The 25,535-nt window shown below is 48.8% G+C and overlaps 1 protein-coding gene across 1 annotated transcript in view; it reads right to left on the minus strand.

The window, feature by feature from the left end:
* plekhh3 (pleckstrin homology, MyTH4 and FERM domain containing H3) overlaps nucleotides 1-25,535 on the minus strand; it is a 60,171-nt gene that overhangs the window by 19,307 nt on the left and 15,329 nt on the right. Inside the window, exons 3-5 of the mRNA XM_079520848.1 lie at nucleotides 17,778-17,872; nucleotides 8,787-8,969; nucleotides 3,246-3,403 (exon numbers count right to left, since the gene is read on the minus strand). Coding sequence (XP_079376974.1) covers nucleotides 3,246-3,403; nucleotides 8,787-8,969; nucleotides 17,778-17,872 — 436 coding nt within the window. The remainder of the gene's footprint in view (nucleotides 1-3,245; nucleotides 3,404-8,786; nucleotides 8,970-17,777; nucleotides 17,873-25,535) is intronic.

Consider the following 25,535-nt stretch of genomic DNA (forward strand, 5'->3'; position numbering starts at 1 on the left):
TGTCACATTTTAGTCACCTGGAATGTTTTAGTGTTTAGTCTAGTTTTAGTCGACTAAATGTCATAAGATTTTTGTCGACTAAAATGTATTTTGGCGGGCCGTGATGACGTCGTAATGGCAGATTTTACACTTGCTGAAAATAGCAGATCTACAAGCTCACAATGCGCCGCAGCGCGACGCGTTGTGAGCTTGTAGATCTGCTATTTTCAGCATGCAACCACGTGTAAAATGACTTATACTGGATCTCTTGTCCACTAGTCTCTTCCTAACATTTTAGTCTAGTTTTTATTTGTTGACGAAATCGACAGTATATTTAGTCTTAGTTTTAGTCACCGCTGTACATGGTACACACATTGCTTCTACGTTTTCGTGTCGAGAGGCTTTGTGCCGCATTAGAGAATAGTCAATACTTTAAACACGATTATTTTAAATATTTAGAAAATAGTTTTTGTACAATTTCACATACAATATAGCAGCATATAATATATAGCAGCATATAGCAGGTAGCAACATTGTAGGCAGGTCAGTGAACCTCTTAGTCCTAAAGCTCCGTCTCCATACCATGTTGAAGATAGCGTACAAACTCATTCGGGACAACGGATGGGAGATAAAACTGTCACTTAACGCCTTTCTCTCGCCTTCCTTCCAACTTCTCTAGTCTTCACATTATGGCCACAGATCTCTGGATCATCATCATCATGGGCATGGCTAAAGCTGCAATCTCTGCTCTCTCTCCTGTGTCTGCCACAGAGATATACACGTATCCACGCTCAAAGATAAGCGGGCAGTCCGGTACACAAAGTCTCTCTCACATCAGAGTCTCTTCCCCGGCCTTTGTTCTACATTCTCACAGGGAAAAGTCCTAGCCTATATGTTAAGTAAAGCCTTATTCATGTCGGTGTCATGCACTGAAAAATGCAACGCGACGCATTGTGAGCTTGAAGACGACCTATTGTCGGTACGCAACACAGTGTGCAGCCAAGAACAAAATCAGGGAAAGGTGTGCACGAGGTGTGAGACAGAGATAGTCAGACGGACGCAGAAAGGAAGCAACAGTTGAGAGACTTTGTGGAGAAAAACACAGAGAGTGTGACCGAGGAGGAGCGCTTTGAACGTAGGAGGCCCCTCTCTTCCCCTTCGTGGCACTCCAGCGAGCGCACGGGGGCAGACGGAGACAGACAGATTAAACACCCCGTTTGAGATTAGAGACTCTCGCTGGGAGATTATGGAGCCCGGAGGCCAAGCAGAGTGCTTATCTGGCCCTGCTGGTTGAGGCCCTGCTAGCTCCTGATCTGCCAAAATGCCCCCCGGCCCTCTCTCTCTCTCTCTCTCTCTCTCTCGCTCTCCACCCGGCCCGGAGGCAGAGTGATGCAAGACAAGTCATCTGTGTCTGCTACTTGTATATATATGGTATGTATGCGCCCTAACCACTCAGCTATCAGTGGAGGGGTGTAACGGGGATATACTTTGAGAACCATGCACTGACAGGGCAGTAATTTATGACAAAAACATAAAAAGATGATATACAGAGATACAGTTGGAGGCCATCGATATTGTCCTTTTGTTTTTGCTGAGGTTTGCGTGATCTGCGCAAAAGGACAGTTAACCCATCTTGGGCGGGAACCCCTTTTGGTGTTTTAAACATTATGTTATAATTTAGCTATTGAAAAATAGCAGATCTACAAGCTCATAGCGCGCCACCGAGTGGCGCGCTACGAGCTTGTAGGTCTGCTATTTTTGAAAAATCGTGAAAATATTTATTTCAGAAAACTGGAGGATTTAGAAGGATTTTTTAAAATGTTGAGGTCAGGCCTAAATGGGTCAAATAATAAGGGACAATATCGGTGGCACCCAACTGTACGAGGTGTCTGCCTGACAACAGCGATACGTGTCTGTCCGTTAATGCAAAGCACACCCTGGCACCAGGACGTTAATGCAAAGCACACCCTGGCACCAGGACGTTAATGCAAAGCACACCCTGGCACCAGGAGTACGTGGAACTTGTGTTTGACACACAACTACTGTTGTTCACTTGCAACGGTGCGTGTCCATTTAGCCAAGGCACTTCACAGAAACGTTGTGACTGTCCATACAGCACCAAGATAAATTCTACTGTACAGTAACGCTGTGGCACAGCATCAAGTAAATCTGTGGCGATATGGAGCAACTAAAGCCTCCCATAGCGAGCTGAAGAGGACGGGAATGATGATGACAATTGGAAACCCGATGTAGTTCATGGGCGCATGCATCCCTGGGTTGCAAATAAATGAATTAAAGTGATAAATAGTGATGGGAAGTATTTATCAGCATTGTAAAATAAATACTGTAAAATAAATAAATTCCTTTATTTAACTAGTGAAAAAGCGCGGTTATTCTTGGATATTTACAGCATGATGGCAATGGGATGGTCACGTCCGTTTCTTGGGTTGTTTTCTTTTTATGGTCAAATGACACATTCTCACACACACACACACACATAAACACACACACATAAACACACACACACCCACATCAAGTCATTTCTTAGCTTGCCAAGTAAGTGTTCTCCTCTGTCTGTATACCTGAAAATGAGCTGCTTCTTAAAATAGCCCGGGGCATGTTTTAGCAGTTCAACTGCAGCTATTATGGGACTCCGGCACAGTGGAATAACATGAGGTAAGCCAACAGACAAAGACCTGGTGGTACACAGAGGAAACTTTGGACTCCCGTGTGGTTTCCATGGTTACAGAGCGGGGGTGGGTGGGGGTGGGGTGGGGTGTGGGGGGGGGGGGGGGGGGGGGGGGGGTTCGTTAACTAGGACCGCTGCTGGTGTTTTGTGACCCTTGCAATGGGACAGTTTAGCAGCAGCTGTGCGTGAGTGTTTTTTGCAACTACAGTTGGGTGCCACCGATATTGTCCCTTATCATTTGACCCATTTAGGCCTGACCTCAACATTTTAAAAAATCCTTCTAAATCCTCCAGTTTTCTGAAATAAATATTTTCACGATTTTTCAAAAATAGCAGACCTACAAGCTCGTAGCGCGCCACTCGGTGGCGCGCTATGAGCTTGTAGATCTGCTATTTTTCAATAGCTAAATTATAACATAATGTTTTAAAACACCAAAAGGGGTTCCCGCCCAAAATGGGTTAACTGTCCTTTTGCGCAGATCACACAAAACTCAGCAAAAAGAAAAGGACAATATCGATGGCCTCCAACTGTATGCAGTGTGCGTGAGAGAGAGAGAGAGAAAGAGATCTGGGCGCACCTCGATGTCTCGGATGAGGAGCTGCGTCGGGGTCTCCACCGGGGCTTTGGTGTCGATGACCTTCTGGACGGCGCAGGCCCAGTGCACGGCCTCGTTGAAGTGCTTGGTGTAGAGCCGGTAGCAGTGCTTACGGCCGTACACCGTGATGCTCCAGTAACCTGGGAGAGAGACACACAATAAATTAGCCATTAATATAGAGCGCAGTGGTTTTCAACCCTTTTCATGTGAAGGTCAATTATTTATTCTGCATTTGCGCCCACGGACCACAATTTGATGACATTTAGCCTCTCAGACCCAAAACTTTATTTATATTTTGTTGTCGTTGGATAAGACGTTGTCCACAGTTCCATGGTGTGATGATGTGGTACCATCCATAGGAGAGATAACAGGCAAACATTTAATCAGAATAACTATTCTTCTACATTCTCTAATTGTGTAGACTCCTTGTGAAAATGAAGTAATGCAGTGAGGGTCGATTTGGTTTCATTTTATGCTCTCCTAGAGAGTTAAAGATCTATAAGGGTCCATTTGGTTACTAACTCTCCATTATTTAAGTTTAGCTGGGGACCACCTGGAACGCCCTTCAAGGACCACTAATGGTCCCCGGACCACTGGTTGAAAACCACTGATATAGAGGCTATGCACGTGACATCATCGTACCCAGATGTTATGCGGGAACGCCTGAGTGAAAAAAAAACGTGTTTCTGGCCTTGACAGCCCACACATCCAAACAGCAAAGTCAGATCTGCTTGTATTAAACAATGTCAAAGTCACCAACATTGTAGCTGTACAGAAAGCTTGAATTTCTATCTGCAAGTTTTTGCTTCATAAAAATCCACCGTAGACATGTTATGAGCTACTTTCTGTGAAGAATTTCCGTGCAAGTGATAATTTTGTGTGAGAGTTTGGAAGCGCTCGTTTTCAATAAGGCAACGTCCTGCTGCCTTCTGCATTATGTGCAATTTAGAAACGGGTGATACGCTGCAGGACCATCATTGAGTGATTTCGAACGAGCGCTTTCAAACTCCAACGATCCATCCATGCCGCTCAATGTTTTGCCACTCAATCTAGATGATGGGGGGGCTTGTCCCGGTGCAAAAGTTACGCATGTGCATACTCTCTACTGTAATTGCTAAATGAGGTTTACAAATAAAACCACTACGTTTGAATGAGCATGGGCTAGATTGTGATGTCATCCTGAAAAGCCTGAGGAGAAAAAAAAACAAAGTGCACGAAAAGAACCTGCACGTAGACTCGGTTTGGCGGAGAGTGACTCACGACTGTGCGATTTGAAGGTAAACAGGGACCCCTGTCCCAGTGGTATTGGGTCATGACACCCACCATTGTCTGGCATGACTCCCCCTTTCCCCCCACCACTTCCTCTGTAAGTTTCACTGGGGGGGGGCAAAGTTCAGCCATGGGGAGGAGCCCTCTGACCACGCCAAAACCAAACCAAGCCATTCGACAGATGAGTTAGGACGCGAGTGTCAGAGTCTACCCTCGGACGACCTGCAATAAAAGTGAGGAAAAGTCACGCTTCCCCCTTGTTGCAGAGGAAGTATTAGACATACCCCCAGCAGCCAAGACAGAGCTGCAGTATCAGACATACCCCCGGCAGCCAAGACAGAGCTGCAGTATCAGACATACCCCCAGCAGCCAAGACAGGGCTGCAGTATCAGACATACCCCCTGGCAGCCAGGACAGAGCTGCAGTATTAGACATACCCCCAGCAGCCAGGACAGGGCTGCAGTATTAGACATACCCCCAGCAGCCAAGACAGGGCTGCAGTATTAGACATACCCCCGGCAGCCAAGACAGAGCTGCAGTATTAGACATACCCCCAGCAGCCAAGACAGGGCTGCAGTATTAGACATACCCCCAGCAGCCAAGACAGGGCTGCAGTATTAGACATACCCCCAGCAGCCAAGACAGGGCTGCAGTATTAGACATACCCCCAGCAGCCAAGACAGGGCTGCAGTATTAGACATACCCCCAGCAGCCAAGACAGAGCTGCAGACATACCCCCAGCAGCCAAGACAGAGCTGCAGACATACCCCCAGCAGCCAGGACAGAGCTGCAGTATTAGACATACCCCCTGGCAGCCAGGACAGAGCTGCAGTATTAGACATACCCCCAGCAGCCAGGACAGAGCTGCAGACATACCCCCAGCAGCCAGGACAGAGCTGCAGTATTAGACATACCCCCTGGCAGCCAGGACAGAGCTGCAGTATTAGACATACCCCCAGCAGCCAAGACAGAGCTGCAGACATACCCCCAGCAGCCAGGACAGAGCTGCAGTATTAGACATACCCCCTGGCAGCCAGGACAGAGCTGCAGTATTAGACATACCCCCAGCAGCCAGGACAGAGCTGCAGTATTAGACATACCCCCAGCAGCCAGGACAGGGCTGCAGTATTAGACATACCCCCAGCAGCCAAGACAGAGCTGCAGTATTAGACATACCCCCAGCAGCCAGGACAGGGCTGCAGTATTAGACATACCCCCAGCAGCCAGGACAGGGCTGCAGTATTAGACATACCCCCAGCAGCCAGGACAGAGCTGCAGTATTAGACATACCCCCAGCAGCCAGGACAGGGCTGCAGTATTAGACATACCCCCAGCAGCCAGGACAGAGCTGCAGACATACCCCCAGCAGCCAAGACAGAGCTGCAGACATACCCCCAGCAGCCAGGACAGAGCTGCAACCCTGACCGTTATTATTATCAGCCTTTCCTGCTACGTGACTTGGCACCAACGCAGTCTTTGTTTAGCTTCTCTTGGTTAAGTTCAAATGCAAAGTGAGGCTGCTGCTGTGTGTGTGTGTGTGTGTGTGTGTGTGTGTGTGTGTGTGTGTGTGTGTGTGTGTGTGTGTTTGGGGGTTGATATGCAGCGGCGGTGGTCAAAGCCACCAACCAGATTCCAAATCCATTTAGCACTCTGTCAAAACTGCGCCGCTAAAAGGACAGCGAGGTTAAGAATGCAACCCCTTGGAAGGGAACTAATATTCCATGGTAACCCCTGAGACATATCGAGAGGAAGTTAAGTACGTTTCACGCCATTTTGTCTGTGACAGATTTCTCGGCGGTTTTTTAAAGAGGAACACACGGCCATTCAGTGGTGAAATGGCCCATGAAAAAGCCTGTGACAAAGCCACCGTTCAAAGTACAACTCCTCCTATCCAGGAAAGTCCCCAGGCATATTGAGTTAGTAAGTGCTATGTTTGGGTTTGGGGTTTGTATTTGGGGACATTTTAAACGGTCTGGCTGAAGACGGGCACGACGTAATCCCTTCCCCCCGACAGACAGACAGACAGACAGACAGACAGACAGACAGACAGACAGAAAGACAGACGTAGAGAGAGGCCAGTAATAGAGACACACAAAGAGCCAGTCATTCCCATACACAACAATGTACTTTAATCATTGTTGTCTGTCTGTCTGTCTGTCTCTTGTTCCTCTCATCCCTCAGGATGGAAAGGGAGATGGTCACGCTGATTAGTCCAAATTTGAGGTTTCCAGACCAAGCTTAAGCCCACATTCTGGAACCAAACGTAGACTGGCGGGGCTTCCCCAGAACTTAGTCAGAGTTACAGCGCTCACGGGAAGGGAAAGGGGATTTGCTTTGTGGTCATCGCAAGCCAACAACCTCGCGAAAAAGAAACTGAGATACTTCCCTGCCTGGGCCGTTTCAAATTGGTTGAACACCCCCCTCCCAACACCGCATGAATACAGGGAAACTAACTTCGGCCTTCCTGGAATCTAAGCAGAGATTACGGGCAATGATGATGAGTGGGCGTTGAATCGATAGTGTCAGATCTTTGATGTGTGCGGAGTGTGCAAGGGTCATCACCATGCTGGCTTGCGGTGGACATTTTTGTCAAAATTCAATTTTTACCACGACCGTACATAATGAGTGGACAATAATATTACCAGATACACATAAAGAGTGACCATAACAGGTCTGTAGCTCTGAGAGTGTTCAAATGGAACCACATTTAAAATTCCGTTCTATTTGTACGCTCTCAGAGTTAAGGGGTTCGTTGCAAAGTACTAGTTGGACTCCTAATGTGCCATAGTTCGTAGTAAATAAGTGTCATACATATTCAGAAGAAGTCCTGGAGACTTGACATTCAGTAATGGGTCTCATGATAAAAAATAATGACATTATAATGGCGTGTAAAAAATAAATTCAAACATTTGCCACGGGCAAGACCAAGGCTGAGCTCACACCTTTCATGCAATTCTCTGTGCTCGTTGGGTGTTGTGTCATGGCCGCCCAGCGGCCCAATGCATTTCCAATGGAGGTCACATGGTTTGACCCAACATTGTGTTGTGTGAGGGGGAGGGGCGCAGTCGTCCGCCCCTCCCCCTCACACAACACAATGTTGGGTCAAACCATGTGACCTCCATTGGAAATACATTGGGCGGCCATGACACAACACAACATGCATCCAACGAGCATCCAACAAGCACAGAATTGCATGAAAGGTGTGAGCTCAGCCCAAGTCTTGTACGTACGGACCCATTGATGACCCCTGGAAGCAGTGGTGGAAAAGGTACTCAAATGTTTTACTCAAGTAAATGTCAAATCAATCCCTAGGGTAAGGCCTCACTCAGACCTTTACTGCATTGCTGTACGCTTGTTGGATGAATGTTGTGTAGTGTCATGGCCGCCCCAATGCATTTCCAATGGGAGTCACATGGTTTGACACAACATTTGTGTTGTATGAGGGGGAGGGGCGCAGTCGAAACACAGCCGAAAGCCATACAACAGCTTGTAGTCCAAAATGTGGACTACAAACCATGTGACTTCCATTGGAAATGCATTGGGGCGGCCATGACACTACACAACATTCATCCAACAAGCATACAGCAATGCAGTAAAGGTCTGAGTGAGGCCTAGGTAGGTACCTTCACAAAAAACATGCAGTAATCCTGGTCTCTCTAAACTACTTCACCCCAGGCCAGCCCCTCCATCAGGCGCCCTGCCTGATGGAGGGGAAAGGAACTGGTCGGAATAACGTGTTCCTTCCACACGCTACGTCCGGCCAGGGGAAACTACCCCCTGTCAGGTGATAAGAAGCAGCTTGGACTCCTCATGCATAGAAGGAAGCATGAGGTCAGTCCGCTGCCCCCCCCCAGGTTGGCAGAGGAAGTGTAGCGCCCAGGATTACATTAGATAATTGACACTGGGTGAAATGGGTTGCAAAATCGTGGGATAAGAAAATATAAATAATACAAATATAAAAGTACAATATTTGCCTCTGATGTAGTGGAGTAGAAGTCAAAAGGAGTCATTGGAAATAATCCAGTAAAGTGCAAATACCTCAAACTTGTACTTAAGTACAGTACTTAAGTAAATGTATTTAGTTACTTTCCACCAATGGAACTTAGTGAGTCTGGCTCACCTGTCTCCTTGTAGGTCTGTTTGTCTGGTTAGTGACTGTGTGTATGAGCGTGTGTGTGTGTGTGTGTGTGTGTGTGTGTGTGTGTGTGTGTGTGTGTGTGTGTGTGTGTGTCTCTGTCTCTCTCTCTCTCTCACCCGTCTCCTTGTAGGTCTGTTTGTCCGGCCAGATGACAGAGCACAGGTTGGTGAGGACCAGAGTACCCAGCCTGCGTGCTCCTTTCTCTGCTCCAGAGTGGTAGTCCAGAGAATCCAGGGTCAGCACGAACCAGTAGCGCCGCTGCTTGATCCAGCTGCCACGCACCTCCCGAAATAGCCATCCTATTAAAAGAAAAAACACACGCACGCACGGATCAATCAAATTATCCCAAACGTGCCACTGTAGCGACTTTCTTTTTAAGCTACCGTTAAGTCTCGTTAGGTTGAATCTATACCTCAGCAGGACAATGGAATTAAGTAAGTTGTCAATCACAGAAAAGTACACTTAGGCCTCACTCAGACCTTTACTGCATTGCTTTATGCTTGTTGGATGAATGTTGTGTAGTGTCATGGCCGCCCCAATGCATTTCCAATGGAAGTCACATGGTTTGTAGTCCACATTTTGGACTACAAGCTGTTGTATGGCTTTAGGCTGTGTTTCGACTGCGCCCCTCCCCCTCATACAACACAAATGTTGTGTCAAACCATGTGACTCCCATTGGAAATGCATTGGGGCGGCCATGACACTACACAACATTCATCCAACAAGCATACAGCAATGCAGTAAAGGTCTGAGTGATTTCCAATGGAGGTCACATGGTTTGACACAACATTGTGTTGTGTGAGGGGGAGGGGCGCAGCGAATGCACCCCTCCCCCTCACACAACACAATGTTGTGTCAAACCATGTGACCTCCATTGGAAATACATTGGGCGGCCATGACACAACACAGCATTGATCCAACGAGCACGAGAATTGCATTAAAGGTGTGAGCTCAGCCTAAGGGTGCGTTCGGAAATTCGCACCGAGGAGCGCACTTGTGTGCCCTCTTCTTGTTCGTATAATTCAGTGCACTGGGTGCGTTATTGTTCGGGAATCTGGTGCGCTGTGCCGCGGGTGTGCCGAGTAGTGCCCGCACCGATCGACCCTACTCAGAAGTTGGGGTTGTCCAGTGTGCGTGCGTCACTGCGGTGTCTCGAGCGCTCCCCGGGGGGGGGGGGGGGGGGTGAAAGCTAAGCTATAGCAAGGGAAACATTTAGTACATCACCATACATACAAGTGTTCATCATTTACCTTGGCACATGTTTTAACTGGTTAAAAACGACCAGTTTTAACCAGTTCAAAAATAAACTGAGCACATTCCCTGCGTGGCTGCACGCATATCCAAACGCACCCTAAATGAACTTGATGTTGCGTTAAATCATGATGTCACAACCCCCTGGAAATAAACCGACATCTAGGAAAGGAGGGATATATAGTAGAAAGGCAACATGTATCTCAGATAATCTACCAACTAGGAAAGGAGGGATATACAGTTGAAAGGCAACATGTAGCTCAGATAATCTACCAACTAGGAAAGGAGTAACCTCGCCTCACCAGGCTTTCCACCACCTCGGAGGAAAGCCTGGTCTCTGTTTCAAAAGTCCGTATGATCCTGTCGGGAGCGGATGATATCGTTACGTCATGTTGTAGTATTGTTTTGTAGGCGACAGGCAGGAACAACAGGCGGCAACTTCCTTTTCCCTCAAACAATAAAAGCTCTCGTAGCCTGTAGCTTTTATTGAGAAAAATCGGTTTGAGGGAAAAGGAAGTTACCGCCTGTTGTTCCTGCCCGTCGACTATCATCCGCTCCCGACAGGATCATATACCTAAATGAAATGGTGCCCAGGCTAGGAAAGGAGGGATAGACAGTAGAAAGGCAACATGTAGCTCATAATAATCTACCAACTACAGTAGTACGTCTGAAGTTAAGGGTAATCCCTATTGCATGTAAATTGTCCACAACTTTTCGGTCGGTGTCAGCACTGTGGAGTTAATTAGACCGGGCTAAAGATAATCACACAAGACCTTAATTATCGCTATGACATGGCGGGAGCGAGTTAAAAATACTGTCGGCTAATGGCACATATATCAAGGCAAAAAAAAAAAACATTAAGGCCTGCCCTGCACGCAACCGGCGTAATTACCACTTTAGAGGTTGAGGGAGAGAGAGAGAGATAGAGAGACAGAGGGAGAGAGAGAGAGAGAGAGAGAGGTTGCTAGAAATCATTTTTATTAGCTCTCAGAGGGATAAGAGGGACTGACTTAGCACAGTATCTCCGTTCCGTTGCCCGTTCCCACAGTACTTCCATATTAGCCCCAGTAAGGCTGCATCATGGCCTCCCACGGACGGCCCTGTTCAGCACCGGTGGTGGAAAACGTACGTTTACTTTAGTAAAAGTATCAATACTTGCAGTGTAGAAATACTGCTTTACAACTAAGTGAAGGTACCGGAGGTACCTACAATGTACTTGAGTAAAAGTACCAAAAATAAAAGTAGTCATCGTGCAGAAATTGCAGAATGTTACATTTCAAGTTTTCAAATGTATACAAAATATTTTGAAAATAGCAGATCTACAAGCTCATTGTGAGCTTGCAGATCGGCTATTTTCAAATGGTCGAAATGTGTGTAGGGCTGAAGTGGTTAATGTTAATGTTTTCGAATGATAATCCAAAAGTTTTCAAATAAATATAGTGGAGTAAAAGTACAATATTTGGATCCAAGATGTACAGTAGTGGAATAGAAGTAAATTGGAAATACTCAAGTAAAGTACAAATAACATTTTTTTTTTTACACAGTTTTACAATTACACAGTACTTGAGTAAATGTACTTTACAGCACTGTTCAGCATAGCTCTTGCCGCGGGGACGGGGGGGGACTGCAACACCCTCCTTCCCCCTTCCTTCAGCTTCAAGTGTTTGCCAGATTGTTCCTATAAATATTTAATCACACACAAGATAAATAAAGCAATTTGGCAGCACTCTGCCCAGACACTGCCCAGAGGGCAGGAGAGGGGCAGCACTCTGCCCAGACACTGCCCAGAGGGCAGGAGAGGGGCACGAGGGGCAGCACTCTGCCCAGACACTGCCCAGAGGGCAGGAGAGGGGCACGAGGGGCAGCACTCTGCCCAGACACTGCCCAGAGGGCAGGAGAGGGGCAGCACTCTGCCCAGACACTGCCCAGAGGGCAGGAGAGGGGCAGCACTCTGCCCAGACACTGCCCAGAGGGCAGGAGAGGGGCACGAGGGGAGAGGAAGTGGGGCTGGATGATGAAGTAAGGGGGGGGAGTGGAGCCCCCCTCCCCCCAGTCCCGGTGAAAAGGTCAGAGGTCACCCTGAGGAGAGGACTGACGGAGGGGGCTAGCAGAGGCCAGCTGGATCCAGAGCAGTGGCTCTCAAACGCTTTTGGACTCAGGGCACCCCTGTAAATATAGCCTTTTCATCCACGGCACCCCTGAATTACACGGTTAAGTTAATCTTACTAAAACGCAAATATGCAAATATGTCACCCGCCAAGATACAGTATATAAAATTTTTTAGAATATCAGTTTCCACTTAAAGGACAAATAACTTAATACTTGACGATTAACCACTTGAACCCCAGCATCCCTATTGTGGAGGGGGGGGGGGGGGGGGCATTCACCAAAAACAGCCGATATACAAGCTCACTACGCACAGCGTTTTTGCAGTATTGATACTTTAACTTTGAGTACTTTTTCTACCATGGGCTACCTAGCCTATAGCGCCGTGACGCCGCCCGCGCCTGCATCACAGCTTCCTGTGTGGTTAGCAAGCTGCGTGCCACCTGTCAGCCGGCGTTCATTTTCCTCAACATCCCTCTCCCTCCTCTCTGCCCCCTCTTTCTTTCTTTCTTTCTTTCCTTCCTTCCCCCATTCACTTTCATCTCACAATTTCTCTACTGTTTGCCGCCACCCCCCCCCTCCCTCCCTCCCCCCTCCCTCCCCGACAACTCTTTCTTGCTTTCTTTTTTTTTTTGCCTCAAAGTGGTTTTCTCAGGCAGCTTCACGTGCGAGGCTACACACACACACACACACACACACACACAGTCACACACACACACAGACACACACACACACACACACACACACACACACAGTCACACACACACACGTTCCTCCCAAATTAAGAACCGGTTGTACACAGCGCAGCACGGTGGACTGGAGAAGGAGGAAGGCTCACCCACTCAGGCTGGGTTTCCTGTTTGAGATAGAACGCTCTCTATACGATGATATAAGTGGCAGGCTCTGAACCCACCATAAACCCACCCGATATAGCAGCCCAGAGTGCAGGGAGCGTGGAGGTACTCGGCACCACATCAGAGAGGCACGCAGCGTAAAATAAAATAAAATAAAATACCCCCCCTCCCCCCCAACATGAAATGGATAAATAAAACCTATATGAGGCCACAGATTCGGGGCTGTGGGGCTTGTTGACAGACCAGCTGTGCGAGAAGGGGGGGGGTGGGAGGGGAGAGAGAGAGAGATGGGGGGGGGGCTTGTGGAGCGCTACCTCGACACCTCCGTCGCTGCTAGAACACAGGATGTCCTGCAGCTGTTCATTTTTTGGGGAGCTTCCTAGAGTTGCCAGATTGTGTAGATTGAGTGAGAAATCAGCAGCCAGGAGGACTCAGGAGGTCTATATATGAAAACGAGCCCCAAGAGAAACAACTAGTATTAGGCTACGTGAGCACGTTAAATCACGACGTCGGCTATTTGAAAATAGCAGATCTACAAGTTCACAACGCGTCGCATCGCGGCGCGTTGTGAACTTGTAGATCTGCTATTTTCAACAAAAGAAAATCTTGGAGAAAAAAAATGTGACAAATGTGGAATATTTTTGAGCAATTTTAGCAACACAAATCTAAATATTTTTAGATGTAGGGTCTTGGACAAATACATTAATCTGGGGGGTCCTCGACATGGAAATGTGTGAGAATCATTGGTTTACTTTAAACAAACATGCAACAACACAAACAAGCCCCCCAAAAAACAAAACGCAACACGCCAACTACCAAAATTTACAAGCAACTTTACAGACAAAGAAGCCCAAAGTCACCTATAATAATATTAAGCAGACATGGCAACACTGGGAGCTTCATGCAGAGAGATAAGGAAGAGGAGGAGGAGGGAGGGGGGGTCCAGGCAGGGACCCCACTATGCACCCCCTCCCATCTGGATCCCATCTCTGTGGCCCGCTAATGTCTCCCCTGGGGGCCCACGGCTCACCCTTAATTTGTTTCATTTGTGACCCCTGACCTCAACCCCCCCCCCCCCACCCCTAAAACACAGACTGAGCAAACACTGTCCTCTATCTTTTACCTCATTTCTACATCGTTGTCTCTCCGCGAGCAGAATTAGCCGGTTTCTTACCTTATTCCGTTATTATAATCAATAGTAGAGTGGAAATTACATAACAACGTCCAGAGCGCAGCGCAGCGCAGCTCGGACCGCGCGCGCTGGGTCTCAGGCGAAATCGCTTATTTCGATCGCTCGTAAATTATATATATATATATATCTAATTATTATTTATTTATTTTCCACACATGTCTTTCATAATGACCAAAGTCGTTGCACAGTGTTTTGTCCCGAAGGGGCTTCTGTAACAAGGCGAGCAAGCCTAAAAACCCATGCTCTGCGCATGCTCCGAGGCGCTGCGGCCCGCTCTCAAATGGGGGTCCGCGCGCAGGGCTAATAAGTGTCAATGTCCACGTGGAAAGGTTTTGAGGACCACTGATCTCATTTAGATACGAGACGAGCCGGCAAATTCAACTACAGTATGCATCAATAATGATGTCAATACGATAGCAGAGTCAGCATGTATTTCTATTACCTCATCATCGATTCATTGTTCTCTCTCTCTCTCTGCCACTGTGGTGGCCTAGTTTACACAACAAGGTGACATTGGTGGCCTTGGTAGTTGGTAATCAGTCTGGACTTCGTCCCATTGGCAGCTTGAAAAGTGGGCGTAAGGTTGCCTTGACAGACAGACTCATCTAGCCAATCAGCGTAACAGAAAGCTGACGTCATCAGTGCTAGTGCCTAGCGCTAGCGCTAGTGCTAGAAAGCTACCGCGCTAAAAAAACCAACATGGTCTGTTTAGTTTCTATACTCTCTACGTGAGCGAGCTATGTCGGATATATGTTAGAGTCTATATCTGAAAGAACTGCACTTAGGGCTGTTTTTATAGTTTCTGTGGAAACTTAGACTTGTTGCGTCGAGGTCAGCCACGGTTGTTTTCGAAGTACCGCAGCATGTATGTTACCATATAATACACATGGGACCAATCAAGAGGCTGCTTTTCACTGTTGTACAGACAGCAGTTGAAACGCAGTCACCGATTGGCCCAGATCATTTTCTGATTTCGCCAGCTTCGGCATACTCTATTCCCCAAGGCCCAGAACCAGATGATCATCTGGGTGTTTCCACACTGTGGGACTCTGCCGAGTTAAGGCCATCCCCTGTTTGGCGTGGCTTTTCAGTGGGACATCCTGACTGAGGCTATACCTAGTACCAACGCCTAGCTTTAGCCAGACACATAGCGTGGATTCATTGGCGCCTCCTCCCCGCTATGAGTCTGGACTTCGGTGTGGCCTTTCAGTGGGAAAAGCCACTAGCTTTAGCCAGACACATAGCGTGGACTTCAATGGCGCAGATCATTTTCAGATTTCTCCAGCTTCGGCATACTCTATGGGCCGAAGTCCAGACTCATAGCGGGGAGGAGGCGCCAGTGAATCCACGCTATGTGTCTGGCTAAAGCTAGGCGTTGGTACAAGGTATAGCCTCAGTCAGGATGTCCCACTGAAAAGCCACGCCAAACAGGGGATGGCCTTAACTCGGTCCCACAGTGTGGAAACACCCAGATGATCATGAGGTTCTGGGCCTTGGGGAAGTCCACGCTGTCCTAGGAAGGAATGCTATGAGTCTGGACTTCGGCCCATAGAGTATGCCGAAGCTGGAGAAATCAGAAAATGATCTGGGCCAATCGGCCCAGATCAACAATCGTGTCTGGCTAAAGCTAGCTTTTCCCACTGAAAGGCCACACCAAACAGGGGATGGCCCAGTTCCCGCAGTGTGGAAACACCAAGATGATCATCTCCTTCTGGGCTTTGGGGTAGTCCGTGCTGACCAGCTTCGGCATACTCTATGGGCCGAAGTCCAGACTCATAGCATTCCTTCCTAGGACAGCGTGGACTTCCCCAAGGCCCAGAACCAGATGATCATCTGGGTGTTTCCACACTGTGGGACTCTACCGAGTTAAGGCCATCCCCTGTTTGGCTCAGTGGCCTTGTGGTTAGAGTGTCCGCCCTGAGACTGGGAGGTCGGGGTTCAATCCCCGGCCAGGTCATACCAAAGACTCTAAAAATGGGACCCAGTGCCTCCCTGCTTGACACTCAGCATCAAGGGTTAGATTGGGGGTAAGTTCCTGTGACATACTAGCGTCATGTCCAGGGGGTGTACTTGTACATCAAGCTGCCTCACGCTACAGAAACAGGAGATAGGCTCCTGCCCTATGGGCCTCATGGCTCGGCAAGGCTACTTACCTGTTTGGCGTGGCTTTTCAGTGGGACATCCTGACTGAGGCTATACCTAGTACCAACGCCTAGCTTTAGCCAGACACATAGCGGGGATTCACTGGCGCCTCCTCCCCGCTATGAGTCTGGACTTCGATGTGGCCTTTCAGTGGGAAAAGCCACTAGCTTTAGCCAGACACATAGCGTGGACTTCAATGGCACAGATCATTTTCTGATTTCTCCAGCTTCGGCATATACGGGCCGAAGTCCAGACTCATAGCGGGGAGGAGGCGCCAGTGAATCCACGCTATGTGTCTGGCTAAAGCTAGGCGTTGGTACTAGGTATAGCCTCAGTCAGGATGTCCCACTGAAAAGCCACACCAAACAGGGGATGGCCTTAACTCGGCAGAGTCCCACAGTGTGGAAACACCCAGATGATCATCTGGTTCTGGGCCTTGGGGAAGTCCACGCTGTCCTAGGAAGGAATGCTATGAGTCTGGACTTCGGCCCATAGAGTATGCCGATCGGCCCAGATCAACAATCGTGTCTGGCTAAAGCTAGCTTTTCCCACGCCTGGGTCCCGCAGTGTGGAAACACCAAGATGATCATCTCCTTCTGGGCCTTGGGGTAGTCCGTGCTGACCTAGGAAGGAATGCCCCCCCCCCCATGCCCTCACCACCCCTGCCCGCCCGTCCAGACAGCAGAACGGGGACAGAGGGCAGGGGGCCAGGGATGAGGACGGGGGGGCAGCCAGCCAAGGATGCATGGTAACTGCCCCGTCAGAATTAGCCGATCAGACTGCCGCCATCCCAAACTGGATGTAACTTATCCCAAGTGCTCTGGCATTTTACTGCCAACAATATAGAATATATTTTTAAAATCACAGGAATAGCCTGTGAGGTCATTCCACAAAAGCATTACACACACACACACACGCAAGTGGGATACGTCTGCCAATGCAGTCGTGATTACAAATGTATCGGCAATAATAATTGCGATTATCTCAAATAATAGAGGGTATGCGCATGCATAAAGTGAGTGGCAAATCGAGTGGCAAAGTGAGTGTAACGTCGTTTAATGCAATCAGATAGGACTTTTCTGTTTGGATGTATGGGCTGTCAAGGCCAGAAAGTAGAGTTTTGTGCCACTCAGTAAGCGCTTCCGCATAACTTCCGGGTACGATGATGATGTCACGCACATACCCACTATTGCGATTAGGCGATCGATTATGTAATAATTGTGACAGGCCTCGGGCCTATGGTAATTATCCCTCCAATCTAAATTAAACATAAAAATCACTGCAATGACTATGATTACATCTTGTCAACGAATCAAAAACATACAGTACAACAGAACTCAATAATGAGCGCAGGCATCCTCCATGACATCATGACGACATCACATCCTTCATGACATCGTGATGACATCGTGATGACCCTCTTGTAAACAAGTGTAATGCTTAATTGGGTCGTCCACTCACAGTTAACAGTCTTTGTATTGAGTTTGTGCTTGAAATGTACTGTAATTCTGCAAACTGTTAATACATATTTCAATCAATCAATCAATCAATCAATGACTCACCTTTGACCAGCAGCTCAGCGTCTTCCTCCTGGCCCAGTTTGCTCTTCTCAATGATCAGACTCTTCATCTCGTCAGGAGCTTCCGACACCGTGTGCCTGTGTGTGTGTGTGTGTGTGTGTGAGAGAGAGAAAGAGACAGAATGTAAATAAGCGCCCCCAGGCCAGAGGCCAGCGTCCCCCTCCTCAACAATCCCTCCCATATGATAGCAGCCAATTGGCCCGGGGACGTGTGGCGAGTCCCCCCTCTTATGTTGCCGTGCCAACTCCAGAACAGCCCTCCATCCAACACCCTGAGAGATATAGATAACTGGAAGAAACTTGAAAGCACTCCATATACTTTGCCGCGCACCAAAAATAGCCGATCTACAAGCTCGCGGCGGGGCGCGCTGCGCTGAGCTGCGTCGTGAGCTTGCATGTCGGCTATTTTCGGTGAGCGACAGACACCGGCACGGGACAAAGTATAAATCCGGCCATGAAAGTGCCATGAATATCTCATCTGTTGCGTGTTCCTACTTTCCCTCCCTAGCAGCACGCAAACACGTGCACACACACACACACACACACACACACACACACACATATCAGGCCACTGTGGGCAGCTCGTCTCTCTTTTATCACGTTGGCTGGCAGGCCGAACCGCGGCACCGAAAATAAAACGTGACAGGAGCGCCACTCTGACTCCCAGCCAGTCTACTCACACACACCGGTCAGAGGGAGACGGAGAGTTCAAAAGGTCACACACACACACAGCCTTGGATACTTAAAACCATAAACCAACATCAAAAACATCTGTAAATCCCAGTGGAAAATGCTGCTCTCTCTCTCTCTCTCTCTAGTCCAAAGTGCCTCACTGACTGTCACAACAGCTACAACCAGCGTGCACGCACGGACACACACACGGACGCACGGACGCACGCACGCACGCACGCACGCACGCACGCACGCACGCACATGGAGACGAGGCTCTTCAACATCTGGTCAAGCAAGGCTGTGTGTGACAACCTAAGGAAGGACATGTTGTTATCTCTGGACCAAGGCCCATTTATTTCCAGCCCATTACATTTCGCAGAAGGTTTATCTCCTGCTCATTTATTTATCTAATTACTCGTTTATGTTCTCCATTTCCTGCAGCCTAACGAGCATTGTGAGGCATCTATGGGGACGACAACGAGCCTCCTCCCTCCTTCGCTCTGCTCCTCTGAGGAGGAGGACATTACTTCTACTCGCTACTAGCCCTCTCTTCTCCTCCTCCTCCCTCCTTCGCTCTGCTCCTCTGAGGAGGAGGACATTACTTCTACTCGCTACTAGCCCTCTCTTCTCGCCAGTGGTGGAAAAAAACTTACTCACATTTTGCACTTGAGTAAAAGCATCGATACTTCAGTGTAAAATAATAAGCTCTGTTACAAGTAAAATAATAGGAATTAAAAATGCAAATTACAAAAGTATTGTAAATGTACTTGATGAAGTACCAAAAGTAGTACTCACTATGCAGAATGTCCCATTTCAAATCTTTTCAAAATAGCGGATCTACAAGCTCACAATGCGTCGCGATGCGACAAATGTGAGCTTGTAGATCGGCTATATTCACATGACCGAAAGTGTATATAGGGCTGAAGTGGTTAATGTATGTTTTGTCATAATAATCAAAATCTAGAAAGTAACTAGTAACTAGTCAAATAAATGTAGTGGAGTAAAAGTACAATATTTGGATCCGAGATGTAGTGGCGTAGAAGTAAACGTATTTTTAAACTACAAATACCTCAAAATTGTACTTAAGCACACAGTACTTGAGTATACAAGTACTTAGTTACTTCCCGGCAGTGGATATTTGACCTATAGTTAGAGCGCTGTCTTCCACTGGGCTGATTCATGCAGTGTATTGATCGGATAATTCGGGAGCGAGCTCCTCCTTTACGGAAGGCAGAAACAATCAATGCGTCCCGATATAGCCCTATCTGCTCTGACTCGGCTTACAGTCGCGCTGCCCAAAGTAGAACCATTTCCTGTTCTTCTTCCGTGCTCCTTCTGCTCTGACCTTATCTCATCTGCACTGTTCTAGCATCCAGTTGACCCTTGTGATATCGCTTCTGCATCGATATGGTGGAGAGGAGAGAGGAGAGGAGAGGAGAGAGGCTGACTGTATGCCTGAATGAACATAATGTGGTAAATGGTGCATTTATCTAGCGCTTAAGCGCTTTACATAGATTGTTCATTACATTCACACACACACATTCATACACCGATGGCGGAGAAAACCATGCAAGGCACCAACCTGCACATCGGGAGAAATTAGGGGTTCAGAGTCTTGTTCAAGGACACTTCGACACTAACTCCGGGTGAGCCCGGGATCGAACTGCATGGGAACCTCACGGCCGCTCGACCGGCCACTAGACCCCTGAGCCACAGCACCATAACACTCCACTACTGCACACAACACCCCAATTAGATTCTAATTGGGGTGTTGTGTGCAGTAGTGGCTCACCTGGCTGATAGAACGCATACACCATTAAGGCTCAGGCCTTGCACAGCAGCCGACCCGGGTTTCAAATCCGACCCGAGAGCCTCGGGAAGGAACAAACCTTCCGCCATCTCTCTCCTAAACATCTCTCTCCACTTTCATCCCCTTCACCTTCACATGGCACACCATGTGAAGACGGCTTGCAGATCAGCCATTCTCGCCAAGAATGTTCGCGCCCCCCCAGAATAGGGAGGGCGGCTGCAGGGATTCATGTGGTTTAAGCGAACGCTCAGCCCACCGCTAGACTAGTGAAACTCTATACAGAGTAGACCCCGTCGTAATGTACGGTACGAGTACAGTACAACTGGTACGAGGCATCGTCGTAAAGCCAGCCAGGGTGGGAAAGGGAGGGAGAACGAGAGAGAGAGGGAGGGAGGTCAGGGACCCGTCCCGTCACATTATACTCTGACTGGCTGTATAACTAAGCCTGCCCGCCCGCCCCGGCAGCCAGTCTGACAGAACAGAGCCCCCCCCCCAGCCGTCCGTCCGTGCATTCAAGCGTCCCATTTAAAAGGCATTAAAATAAACCCAGAAATGTGAGGACGTCTCTTATGTGAGGTTGTTAATAACCCCCATGCTTACTTAACCTCGACATGCAAAGCTGACAGACAGAGCTGGCCTATATGGAGCCTTCAAGAGTATAGTCCGATCCGGTCAGTCCCAGAACGGGATCCGATCTTATAGGAAACTGCAGCCACAACTGAAGAACACAGCCTCGTGCACACAGTGGGAACGTCAAGGGTCTTGATATTCAATGCCTAGGATCCTTTTTTTTTTTTTGCTATTGTCTACATTTGGGCCAGCATCCAAAACTTCAGAGGCCAAATTTACGAACCCGTTACGAGACTCTCTCCCCGAGTTAGTTTTGGCCTTGTTCAATGGCATAAGTACAATGCTGTGTCCGTGACTTGAACTATAGTGGCAGCCTCGTAAAACTGGTGGTACGTTTCATTTTCATAGTCTATTGAGTATAGGCTATGTGGTGTGCAAGTCCGGGCAGTCTGACTTAGAGGAATATTATTTCTCAGAGTTTAAAAATTCCTCCTCTTGGCTCTGCTGCTGCGCAAGCGGGATTTCTAAGAAAGGCTGGCATGCAGCCATACCGCCAGAACAAACAGGATTTTCACCTCTGAGAATGGTCTGGGTCCCTGCCTGGGCCTTGTACCTGAAATACCTTCAGAGCAGTGGTGGAAAGTAACTAACTACATTTACTGTACTGTACTTAAGTACAATTTTGAGTTATTTGTACTTTATTCGAGTATCTTCCAATTTCCAACACTTTTACTCCTACTCGGATCCAAATATTGTATTATTACTCCACTACATTTATTTGAAAACATTACATTGTGAGCTTGTAGATCGGCTATTTTCAAAATGATTTTATACATTTGAAAACTTGAAACGGGGCATTCTGCATGAAGACTACTTTTACTTTTGGTACTTAAAAGTAAAATGTTGTAACATTTTGAATTCCGGACTTATATATAATGCTGTATTGATACTTTTACTTAAATAAAGACATACTGTAAATAGAGTACATTTTTCCACCAATGCTTCAAAGTCAGCTCTCAGTAAAGAGGGTGGGAGACAGAGGGACTGGCATGGAGGGGGACAGTAAAGACTAAAGCGGGTGGGAGACAGAGGGACAGGCATGGAGGGGGACAGTACAGACTAAAGCGGGTGGGAGACAGAGGGACAGGCATGGAGGGGGACAGTAAAGAGGGTGGGAGACAGAGGGACTGGCATGGAGGGGGACAGTACAGACTAAAGCGGGTGGGAGACAGAGGGACAGGCATGGAGGGGGACAGTAAAGAGGGTGGGAGACAGAGGGACTGGCATGGGGAAGGACAGTAAAGAGGGTGGGAGACAGAGGGACTGGCATGGAGGGGGACAGTAAAGAGGGTGGGAGACAGAGGGACTGGCATGGGGAAGGACAGTAAAGAGGGTGGGAGACAGAGGGACTGGCATGGAGGGGGACAGTACAGACTAAAGCGGGTGGGAGACAGAGGGACTGGCATGGAGGGGGACAGTAAAGAGGGTGGGAGACAGAGGGACTGGCATGGGGAAGGACAGTAAAGAGGGTGGGAGACAGAGGGACTGGCATGGGGAGGGACAGTAAAGAGGGTGGGAGACAGAGGGACTGGCATGGGGAGGGACAGTAAAGAGGGTGGGAGACAGAGGGACTGGCATGGAGGGGGACAGTAAAGAGGGTGGGAGACAGAGGGACTGGCATGGGGAAGGACAGTAAAGAGGGTGGGAGACAGAGGGACTGGCATGGAGGGGGACAGTAAAGAGGGTGGGAGACAGAGGGACTGGCATGGGGAAGGACAGTAAAGAGGGTGGGAGACAGAGGGACTGGCATGGAGGGGGACAGTACAGACTAAAGCGGGTGGGAGACAGAGGGACTGGCATGGAGGGGGGCAGTAAAGAGGGTGGGAGACAGAGGGACTGGCATGGGGAAGGACAGTAAAGAGGGTGGGAGACAGAGGGACTGGCATGGAGGGGGACAGTAAAGAGGGTGGGAGACAGAGGGACTGGCATGGGGAAGGACAGTAAAGAGGGTGGGAGACAGAGGGACTGGCATGGAGGGGGACAGTACAGACTAAAGCGGGTGGGAGACAGAGGGACTGGCATGGAGGGGGACAGTAAAGAGGGTGGGAGACAGAGGGACTGGCATGGGGAAGGACAGTAAAGAGGGTGGGAGACAGAGGGACTGGCATGGGGAGGGACAGTAAAGAGGGTGGGAGACAGAGGGACTGGCATGGAGGGGGACAGTAAAGAGGGTGGGAGACAGAGGGACTGGCATGGAGGGGGACAGTACAGACTAAAGCGGGTGGGAGACAGAGGGACTGGCATGGGGAGGGACAAGCATGGACCCAAACACCACCAGTCAGTGTGTTGACCTTTCAGTACTACAGTACTACAAACAAGCCTGACCTTCACTTTTAAAGAACGGGGGCCGGGCAGACCCCAGCCCAGACCAGCCCAGACAGAATCACGACGAGACCATCTGTGTGCTTCGGCCCGACCTTAACGTCTAGCAACACAATCTACCATTGTGACTGACCGGAGACAGGCAGCGCCACATCAAAGTCACCACTTTGCTACATTAAAGGCCCCACCGTTCTATCAACTTTAAGAGAGGAAGTAGGGTTCTTTTTTGTGTGCGTCCCTTAACATTGTGGTTGTTGGGGGTTTTTTTGTGGGTTGGGGGCAACTAAAGTGCGTCCTACTTTGGGAACCGGCACCCGAGCACAATAAAAATGTAAACGCTTCAGGTGTGGAGGAGTGGTGAAACAGAGGCTAAATGTCTGAAAGTTTGGCCCAGTTCCACTCGGCAGCCGAACAGAGTAGATCTGGAGCAGTGGTTGGTTCTCAAAACCTTTCACGTCGAGTTACCCAAAAGAGAGATTAGACGTGTTGCTCGGGACCCAAACTAGTGAAAATAGCCGATCAACAAGCGCACAACGCGCCACTTTGCGCCGCGTTGCAAGCTTGTAGATCGGCTATTTTCTCACTAATTCTTAATCTTTTTTTTCCCCTTTAGCCTCTGCTACAGCTGGAGCCACATGTTAGCACACTGTCAGACAGACAGACAGACAGACAGAGAGCTCTGGGATCTCCACAGCTGTCCAGCAGCCATGTCCCCCCCCCCCCCCCCTCTCTCTCTCTCTCTCTCTCCTCTCCCAAGCTATTGCCCTGGCGTTCCCAGAAGTCCTAGCAGCCATGACCCCCCCCCATCCCCGCTCTCTCCTCTCCCAAGCTATTGCCCTGGCGTTCCCAGAAGTCCCAGCAGCCATGCCCCCCCCCCCCTCTCTCTCCTCTCCCAAGCTATTGCCCTGGCGTTCCCACTACAAGCCCCAGCAGCCATGCCCCCCCCCCCCCTCTCTCCCCTCCCCCAAGCTATTGCCCTGGCGTTCACACTAGAAGCCCCAGCAGCCATGCCCCCCTCCCCCCCCCCCCTCCTCCCGGCGTTCCCAGAATCCCCAGCAGCAGCAGCAGAGGCCCCGAGTACTCACTTCCTGTGGAGTGCAGGAAACAATTTGACACAGGGATTAGACGGCATGGAGTGGAACGAGTGGCGATCCCAGATCCACAGTCGCACAGAACCTCTCTCTCTCTCTCTCTCTCTCTCTCTCTCCCAGATCCACAGTCACACAGCACCTCTCTCTCTCTCTCTCTCTCTCTCTCTCTCCCAGATCCACAGTCACACAGAACCTCTCTCTCTCTCTCTCTCTCTCTCCCAGATCCACAGTCACACAGCACCCCTCTCTCTCTCTCCTCTCTCTCTCTCTCCTCTCTCTCTCTCTCTCTCTCTCTCTAAGTGGGGGAGGGTCATCCTCACATCACTTTACTGTTGCACTGCTCAAGTTTCAACGTTTCAAATGATGTGTTGAAAATGGAAGCCAGGTATTATTACTTTACATTCTTTGTGCTGTGGGCGGTTTTGGAGTCTGGTTCACATTGAACACAGTTTTTGTGTTTGAAATGTTGGTGGTTTTTTTGTACTTTGGGTTCAAAAGAAGAGAAGAGAGCTCGACATGAAGGAAGGGGCAAATACCACTCTGCTTTTTTTTGTTTATAGAAGTGAAAAGGAGCACATGGACAAGCTCACACAACTTCTGCATTTGTTTTTGTCATTCTTTATCAAGTAAGTGTGTGTGTGTGTGTGTGTGTGTGTGTGTGTGTGTGTGTGTGTGTGTGTGTGTGTGTGTGTGTGTGTGTGTGTGTGTGTGTGTGTGTGTGTGTGTGTGTGTGTGTGTGTGTGTGTGTCTGGGGGGGGGGGGGGAGGGAAATCACATGACTGTACACACCACCAGGCAGCAAACGGCAATTCATGACATCAACAAGACTAACAACGCCATTGTGAGCTGTGATCAGATTACTTGTTGGTGTGCACGCACAAAAAAAACCCACTATTTTCACCAGGCGAATATCTAATTTCTGTTTTGGATCACGGGCAAAAACCGTTTGGGAAACACTGCTGCACGGCATATGCATGAGTGATGGGGAGATCTTCTGGAGAGAGCAGAGAGAGAGAGAGAGAGAGAGAGAGAGAGAGAAGAGGGAGAGACTGTTTATACAATGAATCCTGGTAAAGCCATCAAGGCACACTGTCTACACACTCTGTTCACGTGGCTGAGTGTGAGAGCATCATTACTCAATACCCGTCTATTAGCCATATTCACCACCACTTCTCCGTTGTGTGTGTGTGTGTGTGTGTGTGTGGTCCACTTTCTT

This window comes from Electrona antarctica (genome assembly GCF_951216825.1).
Source record: "Electrona antarctica genome assembly, chromosome: 14".
NCBI lineage: Eukaryota > Metazoa > Chordata > Actinopteri > Myctophiformes > Myctophidae > Electrona > Electrona antarctica.